This window comes from Mesoplodon bidens, assembly GCF_964165515.1.
Source record: "Mesoplodon bidens genome assembly, chromosome: 13".
Lineage (NCBI taxonomy): Eukaryota > Metazoa > Chordata > Mammalia > Artiodactyla > Ziphiidae > Mesoplodon > Mesoplodon bidens.
Window position 1 is genome coordinate 74,479,689 of NC_138169.1, and position 19,615 is coordinate 74,499,303.

Below are 19,615 nucleotides of genomic sequence, written 5' to 3' on the forward strand. Positions count from 1 at the left end.
TAAGAGAGTGGCGTGCCTCCCCATTTGCCCTGTCACGCCAGCTGCTATCTAGGCCATGCAGGCAGGGACAGTACACTTAGGACAGTGCTAATTAAGTGTGGTCCATGCATCAGCTGCTCATCCTTGAACCGTTTGTAACCCATCCACAACAAGATAAAGAGCTTATGCCAGAATGCAAATCAACAGCACTAAATGCACATCATTAAACACAGTGTTCAGCTGACAAAGCAAGATATTCTCGATGAAGGAAGCAATGCATTGATTTACATTCGGCCACGAGCTCCTTATCTCCTTATAGAACATCCCTTTGAGGAGCAGACCACGAGGGAGGGGGAGAGGCGCAAGATGGAATGAACCTGGGTTCCTGAGTATCTACGTGGAACAGAGCGCTGGACTATACAAAAAAGAGGAACAAGTCATTCCCATCTGGCAGGGCTGTGGTTAAGATTTTAAAAGCGATATGAAAAGATACCCAGCCAGGATCTACTGGGGCTCATTCAGTACTGGCTGAATGAAACCTGCAGTCGTTTCTTTCTCTAACTTGTAACAATCCATTGTCTTTTCTGGTTAGAGGGCTGGACTCAGGCTGCTATACCTGGAGGACAATGCAGCCATTCACATCTCTTGAGTCCCTGTTCTGTACCTTGGACTGGGTCAGACACTGTGGATTCAGCCCTGAGCAAGACTGACACACTCTCTGCCCTTGTGGGATGCCAAAGCAAATGACAAGTCTAAGCCCGAGACCGGGTGCAGAAAGCCTGTAGACTAGGGTGCTTAGCAAGAGCTGAAGTGAACGGAGGAACCTGGGTAACTCCTGGTCTGCAATAGACCCAAGAGTGTGTTGCCTGCATTTGCAGAAGAGTTGCACTTTCTGTAGAGCTGTTCCCACACTTCACTGTATTTACAGTAGTTTTCCCTTGGTCTCATAGTGGGGAAAACTTCATGAAAAGATTCTAAAATAATCTTGATTAAACTAAGGGGAAGGGACATTTTTCTATAACTTAGTCTGGAGAGATAAAGGTTTTCCAAAGCCCCAAGGTTGCAGAAGCCATTTAGACCCAAACATTTCTTAGGTTAGTTGTTCATTCATCAAATCGTTGTTGAGCACCACTGTGACCCAGGCTCTTTGCAGACACACAGGGGAACAAGACCAAGTCCCTGTGTTCCTGCAAGCTCCTGGCCAAGTGGGAAGTGGTAAGCCTGCGGATGATCACATGAAACATTTGCTTACTAATGAGCAGAGCCTGGGAACCCAGAAGGATGGAGTCCAAGCCAATTTTGTAAGCTTTTTTCCCCTTGATTTTCACTCTGGGTATTCTCTCGGGGTAGTATTACTCGATTGCTTGGCTAATAATAGTGATCTTGAAATTAGCATTTAACCTTCTAGCCAGACGCATGCATGGAACTACTCTTCCAAGCCCAAGAATACTCAGTCATGCAATATGCACATAGCCTCTAAGAATGGCACAGATGTACTGAATCACCAGATATCCCGAAAGATGTATGATTTCAACCTAATTGGTGTCAACGCCCAGTATTGACATGGAACACCAGCAGGAACCAACCAGCGAGACAATTCACCAGCACTCGGTGAGGAATAGGCATGCAGAAACACACCAACACACCCCCGGCTCTGACAGCCGAATCGTGGGCAACAGCATCCTACCAGCTTCTATTCACTGTTGCATTGCTATGGTGCCCACCCCCTTTGTATCCATGGCATTGAGAGAGCCTCGGAAGTTGGGCCGGTGACCATTCCTCATATCTGAGAACAGAAGGATAAGGGGAAGGTTGGGCGGCTCTAGAGAAGTGTGTCAATGGCAGCTTCGGGACAGTTTGAGCTTTCTGGTAGAGGCGGCCGAGGGAAATCGCCGCAGAAGCTTCATCTATTATGTGGATGCCGTATGCTGGTGCAAGGAACCAGGAGTATAGTAAAACTTTAGTATTGTAACTCCCATCACGTTACATGTCTCTCCTGCTCCAGCCTCCATCGCACCCTACAAGCGGGCAGGGACGCCTCCGAAACCCCAGGTGGGGTGAGAGTCTTGCGGCGGTGAAGCGGCGGCGCTCTGTGGGAGGGAGTAAAGGTCAAAGGTCGCGAGGTTCATGGGCAGGGACCGCGAGGAGGGAGGTGGTCCACAAAGGGGGAAAGTCTGAGAGTCAGAGGTCCTTTGCATTCCGGGCTCAGGTCCCCTCCAGCAAAGCCCAGCCTAAAAGGATCCGAAGGCAGCTAACGCGGGGGACGCCCCGGTGAGGCTGGGGAGGGAGGAGTTCCCTAAATTGTGCTGGAGCGAAGGCGTCGAGGATGGGAAGAAGTAACCCAGGCCGGGGAAGGCGGACGGGGCTACAGGGAGAGAGACAGGGGACAGTGTACGCTCAGCCTTTGCATCACGCGGCAGGAAGATGGATGATTTTCGGACACCGTTGTCCCAGCGCTCCGGCTCGCTCCGGGGAGACGTCAGAGCGCTGGGGTCGGCGGTGGAGTACCCCCCTGCGCCCCCGCCCGGGCTTGCATATAAAGTCCGGGCGTCGTGGAGGCTGCAGCAGCGGCGCTGGCAGCGGCGGCGGCGGCGGCGCTCCTCTGAGGTCCCGGTGCTCCCGTCTCTCCCCTGCGGTGAAAGCGCACCCGCCGCCCAGCCTCGCCGCGGCGCTCCGAGGGCTTCCCGCCGGGACCATGCGCCGCCGCGACTTCCCGCTCGTCCTGCTGGCTCTGGTCCTCTGCCAGGCGCCCCGGGGGCCGGCCGCCCCGGTGTCGGCGGGCGGAGGGACCGTGATGGCCAAGATGTACCCGCACGGCAACCACTGGGCGGTGGGTGAGTGTCCGGCGCGCTCTAGTCCTGGCGGGACCGGCCAGCCGAGGGGGCCAGTCTCCCCATCTCTCAGCTTTTCCGCGGCTCTGCGTTGGGGGCTGGGTTTGCTCCGACCTTTCCACTCCGATGCCAACCCCGTTCTCCCAAAACTCCACCCTGCCCTTCAGTATCCCGGGAAGCCGTCGGTCCCTCGGTCCTTTCCCGCTCTCTTCCCTCCCCCGCAGGACACCCGAGCCAGCACGCAGCTCTCCAAAATCCCAACCGTACGCGGAGATCACCCTCCCTCCGCAGCTCCCAGCACCTCCTTTTATCCGTCTAATCACAACCCTGTCTGGCACGGTTCTCTCCCTGAACGATTTTGGGGAGCTGGGTCCCCGAGCGCGTCTCGGAGCCCTGGTCCAGCCTGGCGGCTGCGCCTTTACCCCCGGCAAAGCCACAGGTGTGGGACATGGGGCTCAGTGCCCACCCTGGGTTTCAAATCTGTTCGGCAAGCAGCGCCTGAATCCCACCTCTGTGTGGGGCTCGCCTGAATTCCCTCAGTCCTTCTTTGCCTTGCAGCGATTTTCTTTTCCCTGCCCTTTGGCCCAACCCTCCCTCCTTCCATCCGGCAGGCTCGGTGCTCCGGGAGTCACACCTGACCTCCACGCTGATCCCGGGTCTCTGTCCCCGAAGTCCTCACTTTGCTCCGCCTCTCTTGACCCGAGACCTCACCCTCTCCCCTAGCTCCTTCCCTCTGTCCCCTGCCTACAAGTCCTGCTTTCCAGGCACGCTTGGAGGTTCGCTCGTCCCGGCCCCCGGAACCGCAGCGGGTTGGACCGGGTCTCGGGCCGCGGAGCGCTCACCCGCTGCTTCCCCGCAGCTGGGAGGCAGATAGCGGCCCCGTTGCTTCTCGCTGCTCCTCGCTGCTCCAGCGTCACCCCGGGGCTCTCGGCCGCGCCAAGCAGAGCCTCTGGCAAATGATGCCAAGCGTTCGACTTCCTCAGACAGCTCCCCACACAGCCATTTACAACAGCCCTAGCATTTCCCGGGAAGCTGGTCGGTCCCTAGAGAGATTTAAGGCGGTGTGTGTGTGTGTGTGTGTGTGTGTGTTTCACTATTTCCTTAGTCATCTACTTAGAAGTAGGGGAGGGTGTGTTGGAAAGATACTTGCTAATTCAACTCAGAGGATTTACAGACTTTCGGGGTGAAGACTAGGATGAATTTAGAAGATGGGGTGAAGCTAGAACTGCGCGTCCTCAGCTCCTGTGCGTTGTGTAGGTTTCCCTCAGAGAAATGGAGCGCTCTGGGGTGCAATAGAGTAGTTTTCATTATTACTGAAAGAATCATTTGTCAAGTCTTGGCAACCCCAGGGATGAAAGTATTTGTCATCTTTGAGGGACACCCGGAACCCAGGAGCCTGGTATAGAGAGCAAGGGTTGGGATGGGTGAAAACGCTTGCACTTCCAGAGAGAAGGATACTTAGAAGATGTTAAAGAAGCCAAACCTAGAATCGATACTTAAAAAGGGCTCCTGGGAGTTTAGATCAAGTGGTCATTGTCCAGTGCGGCCAGCAGCCAGTGGGCTGGGAAGGTGGAATGAAACTTCCAGATTTCCAGCCTCCTTTTGCTCATCCATGTTTTTGTACTAAAAAGACTTATTGTTAAGGTAACCCTTGCAGGCTAAACGCAGGACAAGAGAGTTAGCTGGGAAGCTATAATCATGGTATTTCTGATGCAAGCCAACGCTGGTGGCTGTGATTCCAGAGCACATCAGTCCCCAGGTCTTTTGGGTGTCGGCCATTTAATCACCCTTCATGGTGGTACTTGGGCGTTCCCAGCCCCAAAGTGTACTGACCAGTGACACCCCCAAATTGTCTTATTCTCTTATTTGTTCTGGAACACACTCCTTTTCCTTTTTCTCCCTTGACTAACTGTGCAGAGTTGATGAAGAACAAGGGAAAGAGGGAGGTGACATAGAAAATCGCATTTAGATTTAAAATGACGTTGCAGTTGCACAAAAGTTTGCTTTGGGTGGACGGGTCCTCTGTTGGAATGTGAGCATTCACAAGCGTGAATCCATGTTAGATTTTAAATTGAGCTTTCTGCTCTAAGTAAGTGCCTGTCCTCCTCAATCACTGAAGACATGGAGGTTAGTTTTAATTAATGCAAATGAAAGCTACATATTACTGTCCGTGAAGAAGCTGTCAGCACAAATTTGCAGGTTTGTTAAGTGACTTGCTTCTTCCAGCTGAGAGAAACGTGATGTGGCCATGGAAAAACAAGTTAACAGACTGAAAACGTAACCAATTCTTCTCTGTCTCGATGTTCATGATAATGTTTTGTGTGCGATGAAAATATAGGTCAACGCTAACACTGGTAACTATCCCCTGTGCACCCATGAAATGTTTCTGGTTGTGGTTCTAACTCTGATGTGGAGCGTGCCATGGAGGGTTGAATGCTGAGCACCAGTGTTCAGCTGCAGAATTGCTTTACATGATTGTGCTACCTGAGCTACTGTGAAATACAGCTGAAGTATCACTCCAGAAAAACTAGCTCTGAACACTCAACACTTTCTGTCTTAATGGATATTTTCTGAAGTTAGGATATTCTTCAAGTATGGAGCGCAAGAAAGTTCTTTTCTGTTGCAAACCTGCCATTTTAGTGGTATTTTTAAGTGATGAAAAAGGACAAAAGCTTCCCCCCCACCCCTGGCAAGGTTTTATTTTTTCAAGTGCCTATCTTTTGATCTCCATTATTATTATATGGATACATAACAAATGATGATGGGAGAAGAGATGGAAGTGGGCATATCGTCCACGTTGCCATGGAGACGATTATTTGGTTGACGGTAGCTAGCTACTTCTTAGGACCCAGGGAACGTGTGCTTCCCTGGGATGTTCTAGATGGCGCACTTTCCTTACAAAAAAGAAAAACATCTGTGGTCTAGGGGAGGGAGTCTGAACACCCATCCACCAAATATGCAAATACTGAAATTCAGTACAAGGTCCCAAAGATCTATGTTAAATTACCCACAGAATGGAGGCCCATTTTAGCCTTCCATTGTAGAAAAGTCACAGAATCCTTCAAGCATGACAAAAATGAAGTTATCTGTAAAAACATCTCCATCATCCCTCTGCTTCATTGCCAACAACGCCTTTCTCATTTCCAGCATTCTAACCAGATGGTAGGCCATGACCGAGGACAAGAGCAACTGAGGTTATTACTGGGGGCATCAGATTCTAATCCCACTTTCCCATTATCATGATTCAATTTCCTCCATATTTCTAAAGCCAAATGATTTGCTACTTCCTGGGAAGTTGTGGAACATAAGCATTGTGATGGCTAAACGCAAAGTTATTTAGTAGATATCTGGGCACCAAGTTCACCAAGCAGGTAAGTGAGGAGCCAGTTTTTCAAGATTCCAATGCTTCAGTTGGGACAGTGTCCTTAATAGAGTCTTAAAATTGTGTGCAGTGTCAGGTCCTGAGTGACTGGGCAAAGCTCAAACTGCAATGCAGGAAAACCTCATTTTCAGGCTCCCCAATACACACAGAATTAATTTTTCTGAGTCGTATAACTGAGTCATGACCGAGTGATATATGATCTCCATTCCTTTTTTTTTTTTTTTTTTGTGGTATGCGGGCCTCTCACTGTTGTGGCGTCTCCCGCCGCGGAGCACAGGCTCCGGACGCGCAGGCTTAGCGGCCATGGCTCACGGGCCCAGCCGCTCCGCGGCATGTGGAATCTTCCCGGACCGGGGCACGAACCCGTGTCCCCTGCATCGGCAGGCGGACTCTCAACCACTGCGCCACCAGGGAAGCCCTCCATTCCTTTTGATAATATTAGAAAGCCTTTGGCAGACCTTATCCTTATTTCCAGACCCCAGAATGATTTCTAACTGCCTTATATCCTTAGGAAGTTCAAAGACACTTCAAAGCAGTATAATATCGTAGAGTCTGGACTGTGAGCTGATTTTAATCCCAGAATCTTTTTTTTTTTAAACATTCAGCTTATTTATTTATTTAGATGTTGGGAGTAGGAGTTTATTAATTAATTGATTTATTTTTGCTGTGTTGGGTTTTCGTTTCTGTGCGAGGGCTTTCTCTAGTTGTGGCAAGCGGGGGCCACTCTTCATCGTGGTGCGCGGGCCTCTCACTATCGCGGCCTCTCTTGTTGCGGAGCACAGGCTCCAGACGCGCAGGCTCAGTACTTGTGGCTCACGGGCCTAGTTGCTCCGCGGCATGTGGGATCCTCCCAGACCAGGGCTCGAACCCGTGTCCCTTGCATTAGCAGGCAGATTCTCAACCACTGCACCACCAGGGAAGCCCAATCCCAGAATCTTTACTTGCATGTATGTGACTTTTGGCAAGTCTCATTTTCATCAAATTTATTACAGTGTGGATCAAATGGAATACTCTGCATTTAAACATCCTGTGAACTGTAAATACACACACAAGCAGTAAAGTTACTGTGAGGGCTTCTCTCTTGGTGGACAGAGCAGCTGGGAAGGGGCCTCCTTCCATTTGCAGTGACTGAGGTCTGCCACATACTATTTTCATGATGCTTGCCTTACATACTTCTAATGCCAGTCAACACTGGAGCCACAGAGAGCTCTTTCCTTGTGAGCTTTAAATCCAAAGCACCATAGTTTTATTAGTGTTAGAAATTTGAAAGTGCTATAAAACCCAATTACAGAGAAATGGAGAAAATCAACTGAAGAAAGTAAATAAGATAATGTGAGTATATTCAAGCAATGGGCTAAAATGTAAAGAATACAGACCTTAAATTCCATACCCTTCTGACCCTAAGGCTATCCCCATTTGCGTACATGAATTTCCATGTTTTTAGTGGTTTGGCCTCCTGCACAGCAACTTTTATTTGTTTATATGGCAAATGCTCATCTCTGGAGTTAATGATAAACTTTGGTGACCATTTTAGACCTCCAAGAGAAAATTCTGCATTTATATGGCTGAAAAGTGTTGGCCAAAACTAGTCTTCAACCTGTGTTTCATTACAAACTGTAATTTCTAAGTGTAATTTCTAGGTGCAATTTCTAGGTTCAGTCTCAGCTAAAATTCTAAGAAAGTTTAAATGAAAAATTCCTTTGCTACGTTTGTATTACAGATAAGAGGAAAGCAACACCTTTTAATTAATTAATTAATTTAAAATTTTTATTTATTTATTTATTTATGGCTGCGTTGGGTCTTTGTTGCTGCACGCGGGCTTTCTCTAGCTGCCGCGAGCAGGAGGCTACTCTTTGTTGTGATGCGCAGGCTTCTCACTGTGGTGCTTTCTCTTGCTGCGGAGCACAGGCTCTAGGTGCTCAGGCTTCAGTAGTTGTGGCATGTGGGCTCAGCAGTTGTGGCTCGTGGGCTCTAGAGCAGTTGTGGTGCACAGGCTTAGTTGCTCCGCATGTGGGATCTTCCTGGACCAGGGCTCGAACCTGTGTTCCCTGCATTGGCAGGCGGATTCTTAACCACTGCTCTACCAGGGAAGTCCGAGCAACACCTTTTTAATCACACAAAGAAAAGCATGGAGACTTTTCAGGAACAATTCAAGATTGACTGGGGTAGATGTTCGAATGCCATCATTCAGCTGGGAGTAGAATTCGGTGCACACGGAAATGGTGATAGAATTTTAGATATGGAAGGTTCTTTCGATGTCATCTGGTCCAACATGTTCATTTTATTGTTGATAAAATTGAAGTTTCGGGGGCTTCCCTCGTGGCAGAGTGGTTGGGAGTCCGCCTGCCAATGCAGGGAACACGGGTTCGTGCCCCGGTCCGGGAAGATCCCACATGCCGCGGAGCGGCTAGGCCCGTGAGCCATGGCCGCTGAGCCTGCGCGTCCGGAGCCTGTGCTCCGCAACGGGAGAGGCCACAACAGTGAGAGGCCCGCGTACCGCAAAAAAAAAAAAAAAAAAAAAAAGTGAAGGTTGGGGATGCTAAATGACTTGAGAGAGGTCACCTGGCTCGTTAGCAGAGGGGCTGGGAGCAGACCCAGGGCTTCTGAGTTGCAGTTCTGAATTCTGTCCATTTATTAGGCGTTTTGAGCAGGGATCAAAATCTGTCAGTCGTTTATGAACTATCTCCTAATAATATCAATAAAATGCTATTCATCTCGCATTTAGGAGAAAGCAGCACAAACACAATTGGTGCTCTTTTTCATTTCTTGTTCATTCATTCCCCTGGGTTAAGTTTGTGGCATTCTGTTTTTGTTGGGGTTGTTTTGAACCAGGGTATATGCTTATTTTATCTCTTTATGAATTGTTTTTTAAATTGAAGTATAACTGACATACAAAATTATATAAGTTACAGGTGTACAACATAGTGATTCATAATTTTTAAAGGTTATACTCCATGTACAGTTATTATAAAATATTGGCTATATATTGTTTTTGTTTTTGAACAGGACACTTAATGGGAAAAAAGAGCACAGGAGAGTTCCCATATGTTTACGAGGGAGGGAGCCTGAAGGAGCAGCTGAGGGGGTACATTCGGTGGGAGGAAGCTACAAGGAATTTGCTAAGCCTCCTAGAAGCAAAGGGGACCAGAAGCCATCAGCCACCTCGACGGGAGCCCCTGGGCATTCGCCAGTCTACTTGGGATTCGGAGGACAGCAGCAACTTTAAAGACGCAGGATCAAGACTCAAAGGTATAAGGAACATACTGGGGAAGTGGGAGTCGGGTGAGGAGGGGTCGGGGAGGTAGGAGGTGTTTGGGAAGAGTTGGAAGGAGGGGAGGTTTGAGGAGGGAAGAATAAGACTGTTCAGAGGTAAGACTTCACAGCAACGACATCGGGCTGACATCAGTACACACTCAGAAAATGAGTGGCCAATCCTCATGCTAGCTTTTCTTTTCAACATCATAAATTATTTTTCCTCTTAACACATCAAACTCCAGTTTAGGAGTTTTGTTAGCAATTGTGCATTGATAGGATTTTTTAGCCTACCAGACCCTTCCAAAATATTTTGATAGCGAGGCCATAGATTATTTGAGTTGATCCCTGTGGCTCTATAGATAGGTTTATTTTTGATGAACACTAGTGGAAGGGCCTATTCACAGATGCTTTTTGAAGACAGCATTGCTGTTTGCTACTTTTGATGCAAAATAGTACTCCTTCATATTTGTTCCAAGATTACCTAGTTTGGGTCTCATCCTAATATTTCAAAACTTGGTGAAAATATCTCAGGTCAACTGATCTGTTCAGTATATGATTTTATAGAGGATAGGGGAAAAGGATTATAACAGATTGGCCTTGTTTAGATACAAAGACAGTAAATGAGATAAAAAAGAATAAAATTTATAGGAAGAAAGCAAGGCAACTGAAAATGATGTGATTCTCATTAACTTTTAAGAAGTTTCCATGAAATTTATGATAAAAGGCAAAAATAATCATTACAATACTCCTAATAATAACAACTGCTAGTTTTAGTGAGTATTTTTTATAATCCAAGTACTGGGTGAAACACCTTACCTTCATCCATTTCCTCGGGTAATGCTCACAGCAGTCTTAGGAGAAAGATTCAGGACGATTCTATTATTCTCTCCATTCTAGAGGTGAGGAAACTGAGACCAGTCGTGTAGCTTTTCAACGGAAAAGCCTGTGCTGTCTGCCTTGGACAGTCCACTGTCATGTGAGGCATCTTCTGGGAATAGTCCTCATTGATCTTAAATATGAAGGATGCAGGATGCAGTAGCAGCTTTCCCTCTCGATGTTTCTGGCAATAAATAATATTGTATTTCACTCACAGACCTTGGGGAGTTCACCACGTCCCTCTTTCATGGTGGGTAACTCTGATTGATGACCCCTTAACAGAGGCTCAGGGCTGGCGTGGCCAACCCTCGGATGGTTTCACCAGAGGGAGGCTTTATGTGTCACCACTCTTTGGTCTACTGTGGATTCTCTGTGCTAAATGCAGAGCAAAAAAAGTTCCTTTGTTGCATTAAGTACCTAGCGAGAAAGCCTCTGGTAGCCTTAATTCAGAAAGAAAATCAGGATTAAATCAAGCAATACAGAAATAAGTACCAACTTTGTACAGAGCCCTGAATGACTGATTCTCTTGTCCACACCCTTGTCTGTGAATAGATCACATGGTTCTAAAGGCTCTCGGAATTTGTGATTGACTTCTTGGGCCCCGGCTGGCCTGGCCTATTCTTGGCCAAGTGCTTTGCTGGACTTCCTGTGGGTGGATGTCCAACAGCAGTGCCTACTCCTTGGTCTAAAGAGTAATAATGATCACCACCACAAAACCCTCTAAAATAACTTGACAAACACTGAAATGGACTTACCCTCATAGTTCATTCATAAAATAGCCCCCCACGCCCTATCATGTTATTAATCTATAGTGCTTCATTTTGACCCAAACAATACCCACTTTGAATTGCTTTATTCCCCCAAACTTAGCTCTGCATAACTTTGGAATGTTTTGAAAAATGCAACTCCTTCCTCAAGGATCAAAAATGTTCTGCCATCTTCAGAAGGACATTCCGTAAACTTGGAAGGCAATTGCAAAAGAATAGCTCCAAAAAGGTCTCCGAGCAGCAGTTCTATAGGATGGATTGGGTGGGCAGTCACAGAAAGTGACTGCTTTAAGGGGACAATATTTATCAGTATACAGAGTGAGCTGGAAAAGTCATCTTTTTCTAATCAGGCCTTGCTTTTCTATTATATCTCTTTATGCTTTGTTCCTCTTTTAACAAGCTCAGAAAGCCCATCTCATTTAATTCCACCTCAGATTGAATAACTAGCTATGGCACACACTGGTACCATTCTTTTGGATGTATTTCCCAGCAATATGAAAAACAATTTGAACACTTAGTTTAGTCTTTGCAGAAACCAAAACAGTTTATCACTTCTCTTGCTTTGGAAATTCCACCTCAATGAAAGTATGTTGATATGAAAACTGAAAACATCCTACAATTATCTTATTCACAAGTACCAGGAGAATCATTCTGTTAGAAACCCTTATATCTCTGTTAGAAAGAAGTTTAATAATTTAGCTGAACATTATCAGAACTAGCAGCAGGGATTTTCAGAGGCTGAGGACTTTTCTTAAACTTAAAAACTATCCACATATACTCCCCTCTCCCATTTTAGTAACAAAACATCAAGTCCTGTGGCCAAATCTCCCAGAGCCGTAGTTAGAAACTGAGCATCTTCCTACATTTTGATGACAAAGATATTTACTTGATTCAGAAAAGATTCATGTGAATGCGCACTGAATCTAGATTACTATGTCACGACAAACAGGAAGTTTTTAGCAACAATTATGGCCAACAATTTTCAAGGTGAACCTAAATCTTTTAACTTTACCCTTCTCGCAAAAGTTAATGGAACGTTTTACCCTATGGTTTCTATAACGTGAGACAGTGTTCAGCTCAGCTCCAGGTCCTAATCCATAATCCTGGATGCGGCTGTGGATTGTCCTGAGTTTCAGTGAAGGTTGAGGTTAGCCTTTGGGTTCCTTTTGTAATTGTTTTCTGAAGCCTAGGATTTTTTCTCTTATTTGGTGAACATGAGGAAAGGGAACTGGGGAATGCATTGCTGGGGGTTTTACGGAAAGGAAGTAAATGTACAAATTTGCTCTCACTTTTAAGGGAGAGATCCCACTGTCCCATCAGACCAGCACAGAGAATAGAAAGGTTTTATTTATTAATATGTGAAATGCTCCAACGGAAGCTCCAAATATAGGGAAAGCAACATATGGTCAAAAGTAACTAAAAAGCTTCTGATTACCCTGTTTCTATGAAGGCGGGGGCCAGCTTCACTCTGCTGGCTCCCACCTCAGAAACAGTGCCTCCCAGTCACAATGGCCAGCTTCAAACAATCTACACACAATAAATGCTGGAGAGGGTGTGGAGAAAAGGGAACCCTCTTGCACTGTCGGTGGGAATGTAAATTGATACAGCCACTATGGAGAACAGTATGGAGCTTCCTTAAAAAACTAAAAATAGAACTACCATACGACCCAGCACTCCCACTACTCAGCATATACCCTGAGAAAACCATAATTCAAAAAGAGTCATGTACCACAATGTTCATTGCAGCTCTATTTACAATAGCCAGGACATGGAAGCAACCTAAGTGTCCATCAACAGATGAATGGATAAAGAAGATGTGGCACATATATACAATGGAATATTACTCAGCCATAAAAAGAAATGAAATTGAGTTATTTGTAGTGAGGTGGATGGACCTAGAGTCTGTCATACAGAGTGAAGTAAGTCAGAAAGAGAAAAACAAATACCGTATGCCAACACATATATATGGAATCTAAAAAACAAAACAAAATAAAACAAAACAAAAACGGTTCTGATGAACCTAGGGGAAGGACAGGAATAAAGACGCAGACCTACTAGAGAATGGACTTGAGGATACAGGGAGTGAGAAGTGTAAGCTGGGACGAAGTGAGAGAGTGGCATGGACATATATACACTACCAAACGTAAAATAGTTAGCTAGTGGGAAGCAGCTGCATAGCACGGGGAAATCAGCTCGGTGCTTTGTGACCACCTAGAGGGGTGGGATAGGGAGGGTGGGAGGGAGACGCAAGAGGGGGGAGATAAGGGGATATATGTATATGTATAGCTGATTCGCTTTGTTATAAAGCAGAAACTAAGACACTATTGTAAAGCAATTATACTCTAATAAAGATGTTAAAAAAATAAATAAAATAAAATTGATTAAAAACCTGCTATCAAAATAAATAAATAAATAAAACAGCTCCGGCCCACCCCTAACCATGGACCCCTCTCCTGCCTCCAAGTCCTTGATCTTCCTAGGTTACAGGGTTTGTCTTTTCCTTGTCACTTTACTTCCATTCTCTTGAGTCAAACTCACAGATTCAATACTTTGAGCCAATGCAAGGGACTTGCATGCATCTTGTCCCGTATCCTCAGCTGGCCCTTTTTGTGACTAGTGGCTCATATTGTGAGATGTATGGCAGCATCTGCAGGCAGCCTGGTGACCCTTAATAGTGCAGCCTGGGCTCCTGGAGAAAAATGAAGCTAATTGGTCTGTGTGGGAATTGAACCCCAGGCCCTGGCTTCATTATCACCTGGTCCAAACAATGGAGCCACAGAGCAGATAATAACGGATCTGAGAATCTCAGTAATTCCTTTATTAGAAACAAATGGCTGGTCTGGACGTTGGGGAACCTGAATTGCCAGAGAATCTTGGAAAGTGTAATAAGCTCTCCTCTGGATGAAAAGTGTTTTCTCATCTCAGAGGGTAAAGGGTGCTATATGGGAACAAAGAAGTGTTTTAAAAATAGAGCTAGGGCTTCCCTGGTGGCGCAGTGGTTGAGAGTCTGCCTGCCGATGCAGGGGACACGGGTTCGTGCCCCGGTCCGGGAAGATCCCACGTGCCGCGGAGCGGCTGGGCCCGTGAGCCATGGCCGCTGAGCCTGCGCGTCCGGAGCCTGTGCTCCGCAACGGGAGAGGCCACGGCAGTGAGAGGCCCGCGGACCGCCAAATAAATAAAAAATAAAAATAAAAATATATAAAAGTAGAGCGACTCATTCTTCCTTCAGTCTTAGTTAATTTGAACAGAAGCCACACAAGCCAACCACAATACATTTAGAACTGCCAGAAACCCAGATTAGCTCCTCTTCCCAAGTTGCCCACACGACTACCATTTACAGTCATGGGTTTGTAATGTTGAATTGTGTAATTCATAAACTAGCTTTGATTTGTGGAACGAGGCATTGCCAGAGAAGCAAAGTAACAATTAAGATCCCACATTCCTTAGCAGTCTCCCTACCCAGCTGCTCCTTTAGCAACAAATTCCTGGGGATAATACATTTAATTTCCAACTTTGGTCAAACTATACCTGTGTAAATGAACTTACGAAACAGAAACAGACTCACAGACATAGAGAACAGACTTGTGGTTGCCAAGATGGGGAGGGGGTGGGGGAGGGAAGGAGTGGGAGTTTGGGATTAGCAGATGCGAACTATGATACATAGAACAGGTCCTACTGTACAGCACAGGGAACTATATTCAATAACCTGTAATAAACTATAGAGGAAAAGAACATGAAAAAGAACGTATGTACATGTATAACTGAATCACTTTGCTGTACAGCAGAAATTAACACAACATTGTAAATCAACTATGCTTCAATAAAAGAAATTAAAAAAATAAAGTTTTCCTTAAAAAAAAATATATATATACACATATGTAGTCGTATCAGAACACAAGTTAAGCTAATATAACAAAAAGACCCGAAAATATAGTGGCTCCCCAAAAGGAGGAAGTTAATTTCTCTCGGGGGACAGCTGTTGTTCTCAAGAATTAACGTGCTCAGAGTCATCTGGAGGACTTGTGAGAACACAGATGGCTGGGTCCCATCCCCTGTAGGTCTGGGGTAGACCTAGGAATCTACCTTTCTACCAGTCTCCCAAGTGATACTGATGGTTTATTGGGATGGATTTACTTTTAGCATTAGACTTTGGCATCACTAACTACGTTCGCTTAACTCTTTCTAATATTTTTTAAGTTGGTGGACTCTCTACTCCAGGTTCTCAGCGTGAAGGAAGGAACCCCCAGCTGAACTGATACTGACAATGGTGGCCTCCCTCAAAGAAGCAAAACAAAACCCTCAAGAGACTGTGTTCTATGGGCATCAGTTCTACTGGGTCATCAAGTTTCCTTCATGCAAAATACTTAACTATTCTTGTATCTTTCAACTTTGACTAAAGTCATGATTTTCAAGCCGCATCTTCTGGTTTGAACTTGTTTGCTGTGAATAATTGTCCATAAAGAGTGTTCCAATTAATGTTCTTTACATCTAGGCTATTTGTCTATTAGATTCCAGTCCTTGTTACCATTCACAATAAAAGCTTAAACATATTGTCCAAAAGGCAGGTAGTTTTCTTATTTCAATTCCAAATGAGAGGACAGTGATTAATACTGAGATTAACAAACAGGTTGACAGTGAACTTGTGTGCTCATTGATGAAAGCAGGCTGAATTTTTAGCTTTGCTCTCTGAAAGCCACTTACTGATTCCTTGTACTGACTTAGAGCCTTTATAGATGCCACTTACTAGAAGTTCAGACTTGCTTTATCGTCACGCAGTCGGATGGGCTAGGTTGAACACAGAGGCTGGCCTTCGTCATCACATAATGATTCCCATCTCTTCAGCCTTTACCATGACTAGGTATTTTGCTGATGTTACTGATATTCTCCTCAGAATAGTTTCATAAGCTGAAAATGATCCTTCTCACTTAATAGCTAAGTAAATAGAGTTAGGTCAGCTGACTTGCCCAAGGTCACACAGCAGATGGAACTGGGATTCAAACACCTAAAGTCACCAGATTTTCTGTAGCATTTGACAGTTTTTCTATTACCTTATTTTAAGCCCCTCTTTCAGTATATTTAAGCCTAGCAAGTAGCACTGTTTCTTCAAAATTCCATTGCCAGCCAGAGAGAAGTAGTCCCCAGAGCCAGATTTAGTCAGCTCCACAGCAAAGGGAGAAGATCAGTTCCAGAGATTCCCTTCCATTCTCAGAGAACATGGCCTGGCGGTTCACAACACTCCCCAGTTCCATTTTTATCATGACATTCACACATTAACAGATTTTAAAGCTTCTTTGCCATATGTTTGGATTTCCTTCACTTGGGGAAATCACATATGAAATGGTGAAGAGATTTATCTTGCCTTTGTTCTGATTATCAAAGAACCACATAAGATGTGATGTGTTCTAATTTCTTTTAAAATCACGTTGATTCCCAACTTATCCAGAGCCAGACCAGGGAAAATATGTGAGGTGTGTTTTCAGTGTCCTGCCGCCTTCCTCTTCTTGGGACGCCCTGGGCCTCTTTCCCAAGAACTCGATCCTGAGCTGAGCGCACTGAAGCCTGCCATGCAGCTGATGACGAAGGGGAAGCCCTACCACCAGGATTCACCCTCCAGTACGACCCTCATAAAGATGAAAACCACCTTCCAGACCCAGGGTACATTTCTCCAAGGGTGGCATTTCAGGTAGGGAGAGGAAGACAATGCTTCTGGAATAACCCCATCTAGACAGTCACTTGTTTGGTTGTTTCATGAGAGTAGATGTGATCCTGTGTTTCAAGTGCAATCATTTTTCCCTCATGTGCCCTGATCAAGACACAAGAACTGCTCACTTGAATCCCTTGACCCTTGCAGGCGCCTAAGTACCAAGCCCTGGTCAAGACTAGAATCCCTTTATCCATTTATCTGTCCTTGAATGGATAAAGAAGATGTGGTACATATATACATTGGAATATTACTCAGCCATAAAAGAGAATGAAATAATGCCATTTGCAGCAACATGGATGGACCTGGAGATGATCATACTAAGTGAAGTAAGTCAGAAAAAGAAAGACAAATACCATATGATATCACTTATATGTGAAATCTTTAAAAAAATGATACAAATGGGGAATTCCCTGGTGGTCCAGTGGTTAGGACCCTGCGCTTCCACTGTGGGGGGCCTGGGTTCGATCCCTGGTCAAAGAACTAAGATCCTGCAAGCCGTGTGGCATGGCCGAAAAAAAAAAGATACAAATGAACTTATTTACAAAATAGAAACAGACTCACAGGCATAGAAAACAAACTTATGGTTACCAAAGGGGAAAGGTGAGGGGGAGGGATAAATTAGGAGTTTGGGATTAATATATACATACTACTCTATATAAAATAGATAATCAACAAGGACCTACTGTATAGCAATACTCTGCAATAACCTATATGGGAAAGGAACCTGAAAAAGAATAGATATATGTATACGTATAGCTAAATCACTTTGCTGTACACCTGAAACCAAACAACATTGTAAATCAACTTCACCCGCCTCCCCCCTCCAAAAAAGGAAAGAAAGAAAGAAAGAAAAACGATTAGAATCCCTTTACTTAAGAGATATAGCTTTCCGGGCTTCCCTGGTGGCGCAGTGGTTGAGAGTCCGCCTGCCAATGCAGGGGACACGGGTTCGTGCCCCGGTCCGGGAGGATCCCACATGCCGCGGAGCGGCTGGGCCTGTGAGCCGTGGCCGCTGAGCCTGCGCATCTGGAGCCTGTGCTCCACAACGGGAGAAGCCACAACAGTGAGAGGCCCGCGTACCGCAAAAAAAAAAAAAAAAAAAAAAAAAAAAAGAGATATAGCTTTCCCTACACGGAAAGCTTTCCTGAACACTTGTTTGCAAGTGTAGCCCCGTCACTCACCTACCTGTGTGGGTTTATTGGGTCAGGGAATTTTCAGCTGTAGGTAATAGCATCCACCTTGAGTTGTTTAAGTAGAAAAGGAAAACTCCAAAAAAGCCAGGTCTCCGATAGGTTGACGAGATGGCTGCCATGTGCTCTGCTACCCCTACAGCATTCTACAGAACTGCCGGAGTCAGCACTCTCTTCAACTGCCTCTGCCACTACCTGTGCCCCTGGCATTATGCCCCCCAAACTCTCTTCCGCCCTTGGCTTACTTCCCAATCAGAGTTTTGAATGTCTGCGTCTGATTGGTGGAAGCTAGCCTGTATCTAGCAGTGAGGGAAGCTGGGAAATGTAGTTTTTAGGGTTCTACTTTGGGAACAAGAGACGAAAATTGTGAGACCAGACAACTAAAAATTGGCACTTGCCATCTGCTTCTACAAGGATTAGGTCACTAGCCACTGTAGTCGCTGACCTTCAACACACCCGGAAAGGAGCTCAGGAATGAGGCACTCTGTGCTCTGGGAAAAACTGGAAGAACAGGTTTTTAGATAGTTAGAGATTTTCAGGAAAAGATTTTTATGAGCCCAACTCTTGCATTTCCTCATATCTATAAAAGCACTAAAATCATTAATGGAAATACCTGCTCCTCTTGACCAGCAGTAACCTTCTTGTGACTAGCAGCTACCTTCTGCCAAAATGTTTGCTTGATTGTCCTTAGCCTTCTTCACCAAAATCACATATACACCGGCCTCTCCTCTTTGGAGTAGTTCCTCAGAGCATCTGAGAGGCTGCCTTCCAGGATATAGTCCTCATTTTGCCCCAAATAAAACTTAACTCACAACTTTCACATTGCACTTTTTTTTTTTCAGTCGACAGACCCTATCAAAAAGAAGAGAGGGTGTTTAAAAGATATGGTCAGCCACAGGTTACAGATGTCCCCTGCCCCTTGTGCTCAAAAAAGAATTTCCTCTTTGATTTCTGACCATTCCTATTCTAGAGAAGAGTTAACACCCATCCTGGGATTCTGGGAAAGGAAGAGCCAGGTGGCTGCTCTCTGCAGCACACAGCCTAGGTGTGGTATACAGCAAGGAGAGAAGATTGCTTTTGTTTGTTTGTTTGTTTTGCGGTACAGGGGCCTCTCACTGTTGTGGCCTCTCCCGTTGCGGCCTCTCCCGTATCCTCCGGACGCGCAGGCTCAGCAGCCATGGCTCACGGGCCCAGCCGCTCCGCGGCATGTGGGATCCTCCCGGTCCGGGGCACGAACCCATGTCCCCTGCATCGGCAGGCGGACTCTCAACCACTGCGCCACCAGGGAAGCCCGAGAAGATTGCTTTTAAGAGGTGACAATATTTAGGAATCCTTGCAGCGAAGTGGGATAATCAAGAGGAAGAATCCAAAAGGGAAGAAAGCAATAATAATTGACTTCAAATTTGCTCTTTTAAAAACACAGTCTTTTTATTTTTTTTAGGCGTCACAGGGTGGATTGCTCTGGGTAATTTAGTGGTCTTTGCTAATGATCAGAGGTTCAGTAACACACTCAGCAGACGTTTCAAGCAGTGCAGTACCATTTCTAGCCCCACAATGCCCGCCTTTCCATTCCTATTGGGGATATATGATCACCACAGAGCATCTTAACCTAGCTCAGATGTGTAGGGAGT

General features: G+C 45.7%; 1 protein-coding gene across 3 annotated transcripts; it reads left to right on the forward strand.

Moving 5' to 3' along the window:
- Window positions 1–2,674: 2,674 nt before the first annotated feature.
- Window positions 2,675–15,346, forward strand: GRP (gastrin releasing peptide; the record flags this gene model as incomplete). Of its 3 annotated transcripts, none has more annotated exons than XM_081252600.1 (3): window positions 2,675–2,813; window positions 9,199–9,441; window positions 15,288–15,346. In XM_081252600.1, the coding sequence occupies 3 exons, from the start codon at window positions 2,675–2,677 to the stop codon at window positions 15,344–15,346; spliced, it is 441 nt and encodes a 146-aa protein (XP_081108726.1). The 3 variants fall into 3 exon arrangements, with proteins under 3 accessions (XP_081108726.1, XP_081108727.1, XP_081108728.1); XM_081252601.1 differs by having other exon boundaries at window positions 15,309–15,346; XM_081252602.1 differs by having other exon boundaries at window positions 9,199–9,422; window positions 15,288–15,341.
- Between the last annotated feature and the right edge of the window lie 4,269 nt (window positions 15,347–19,615).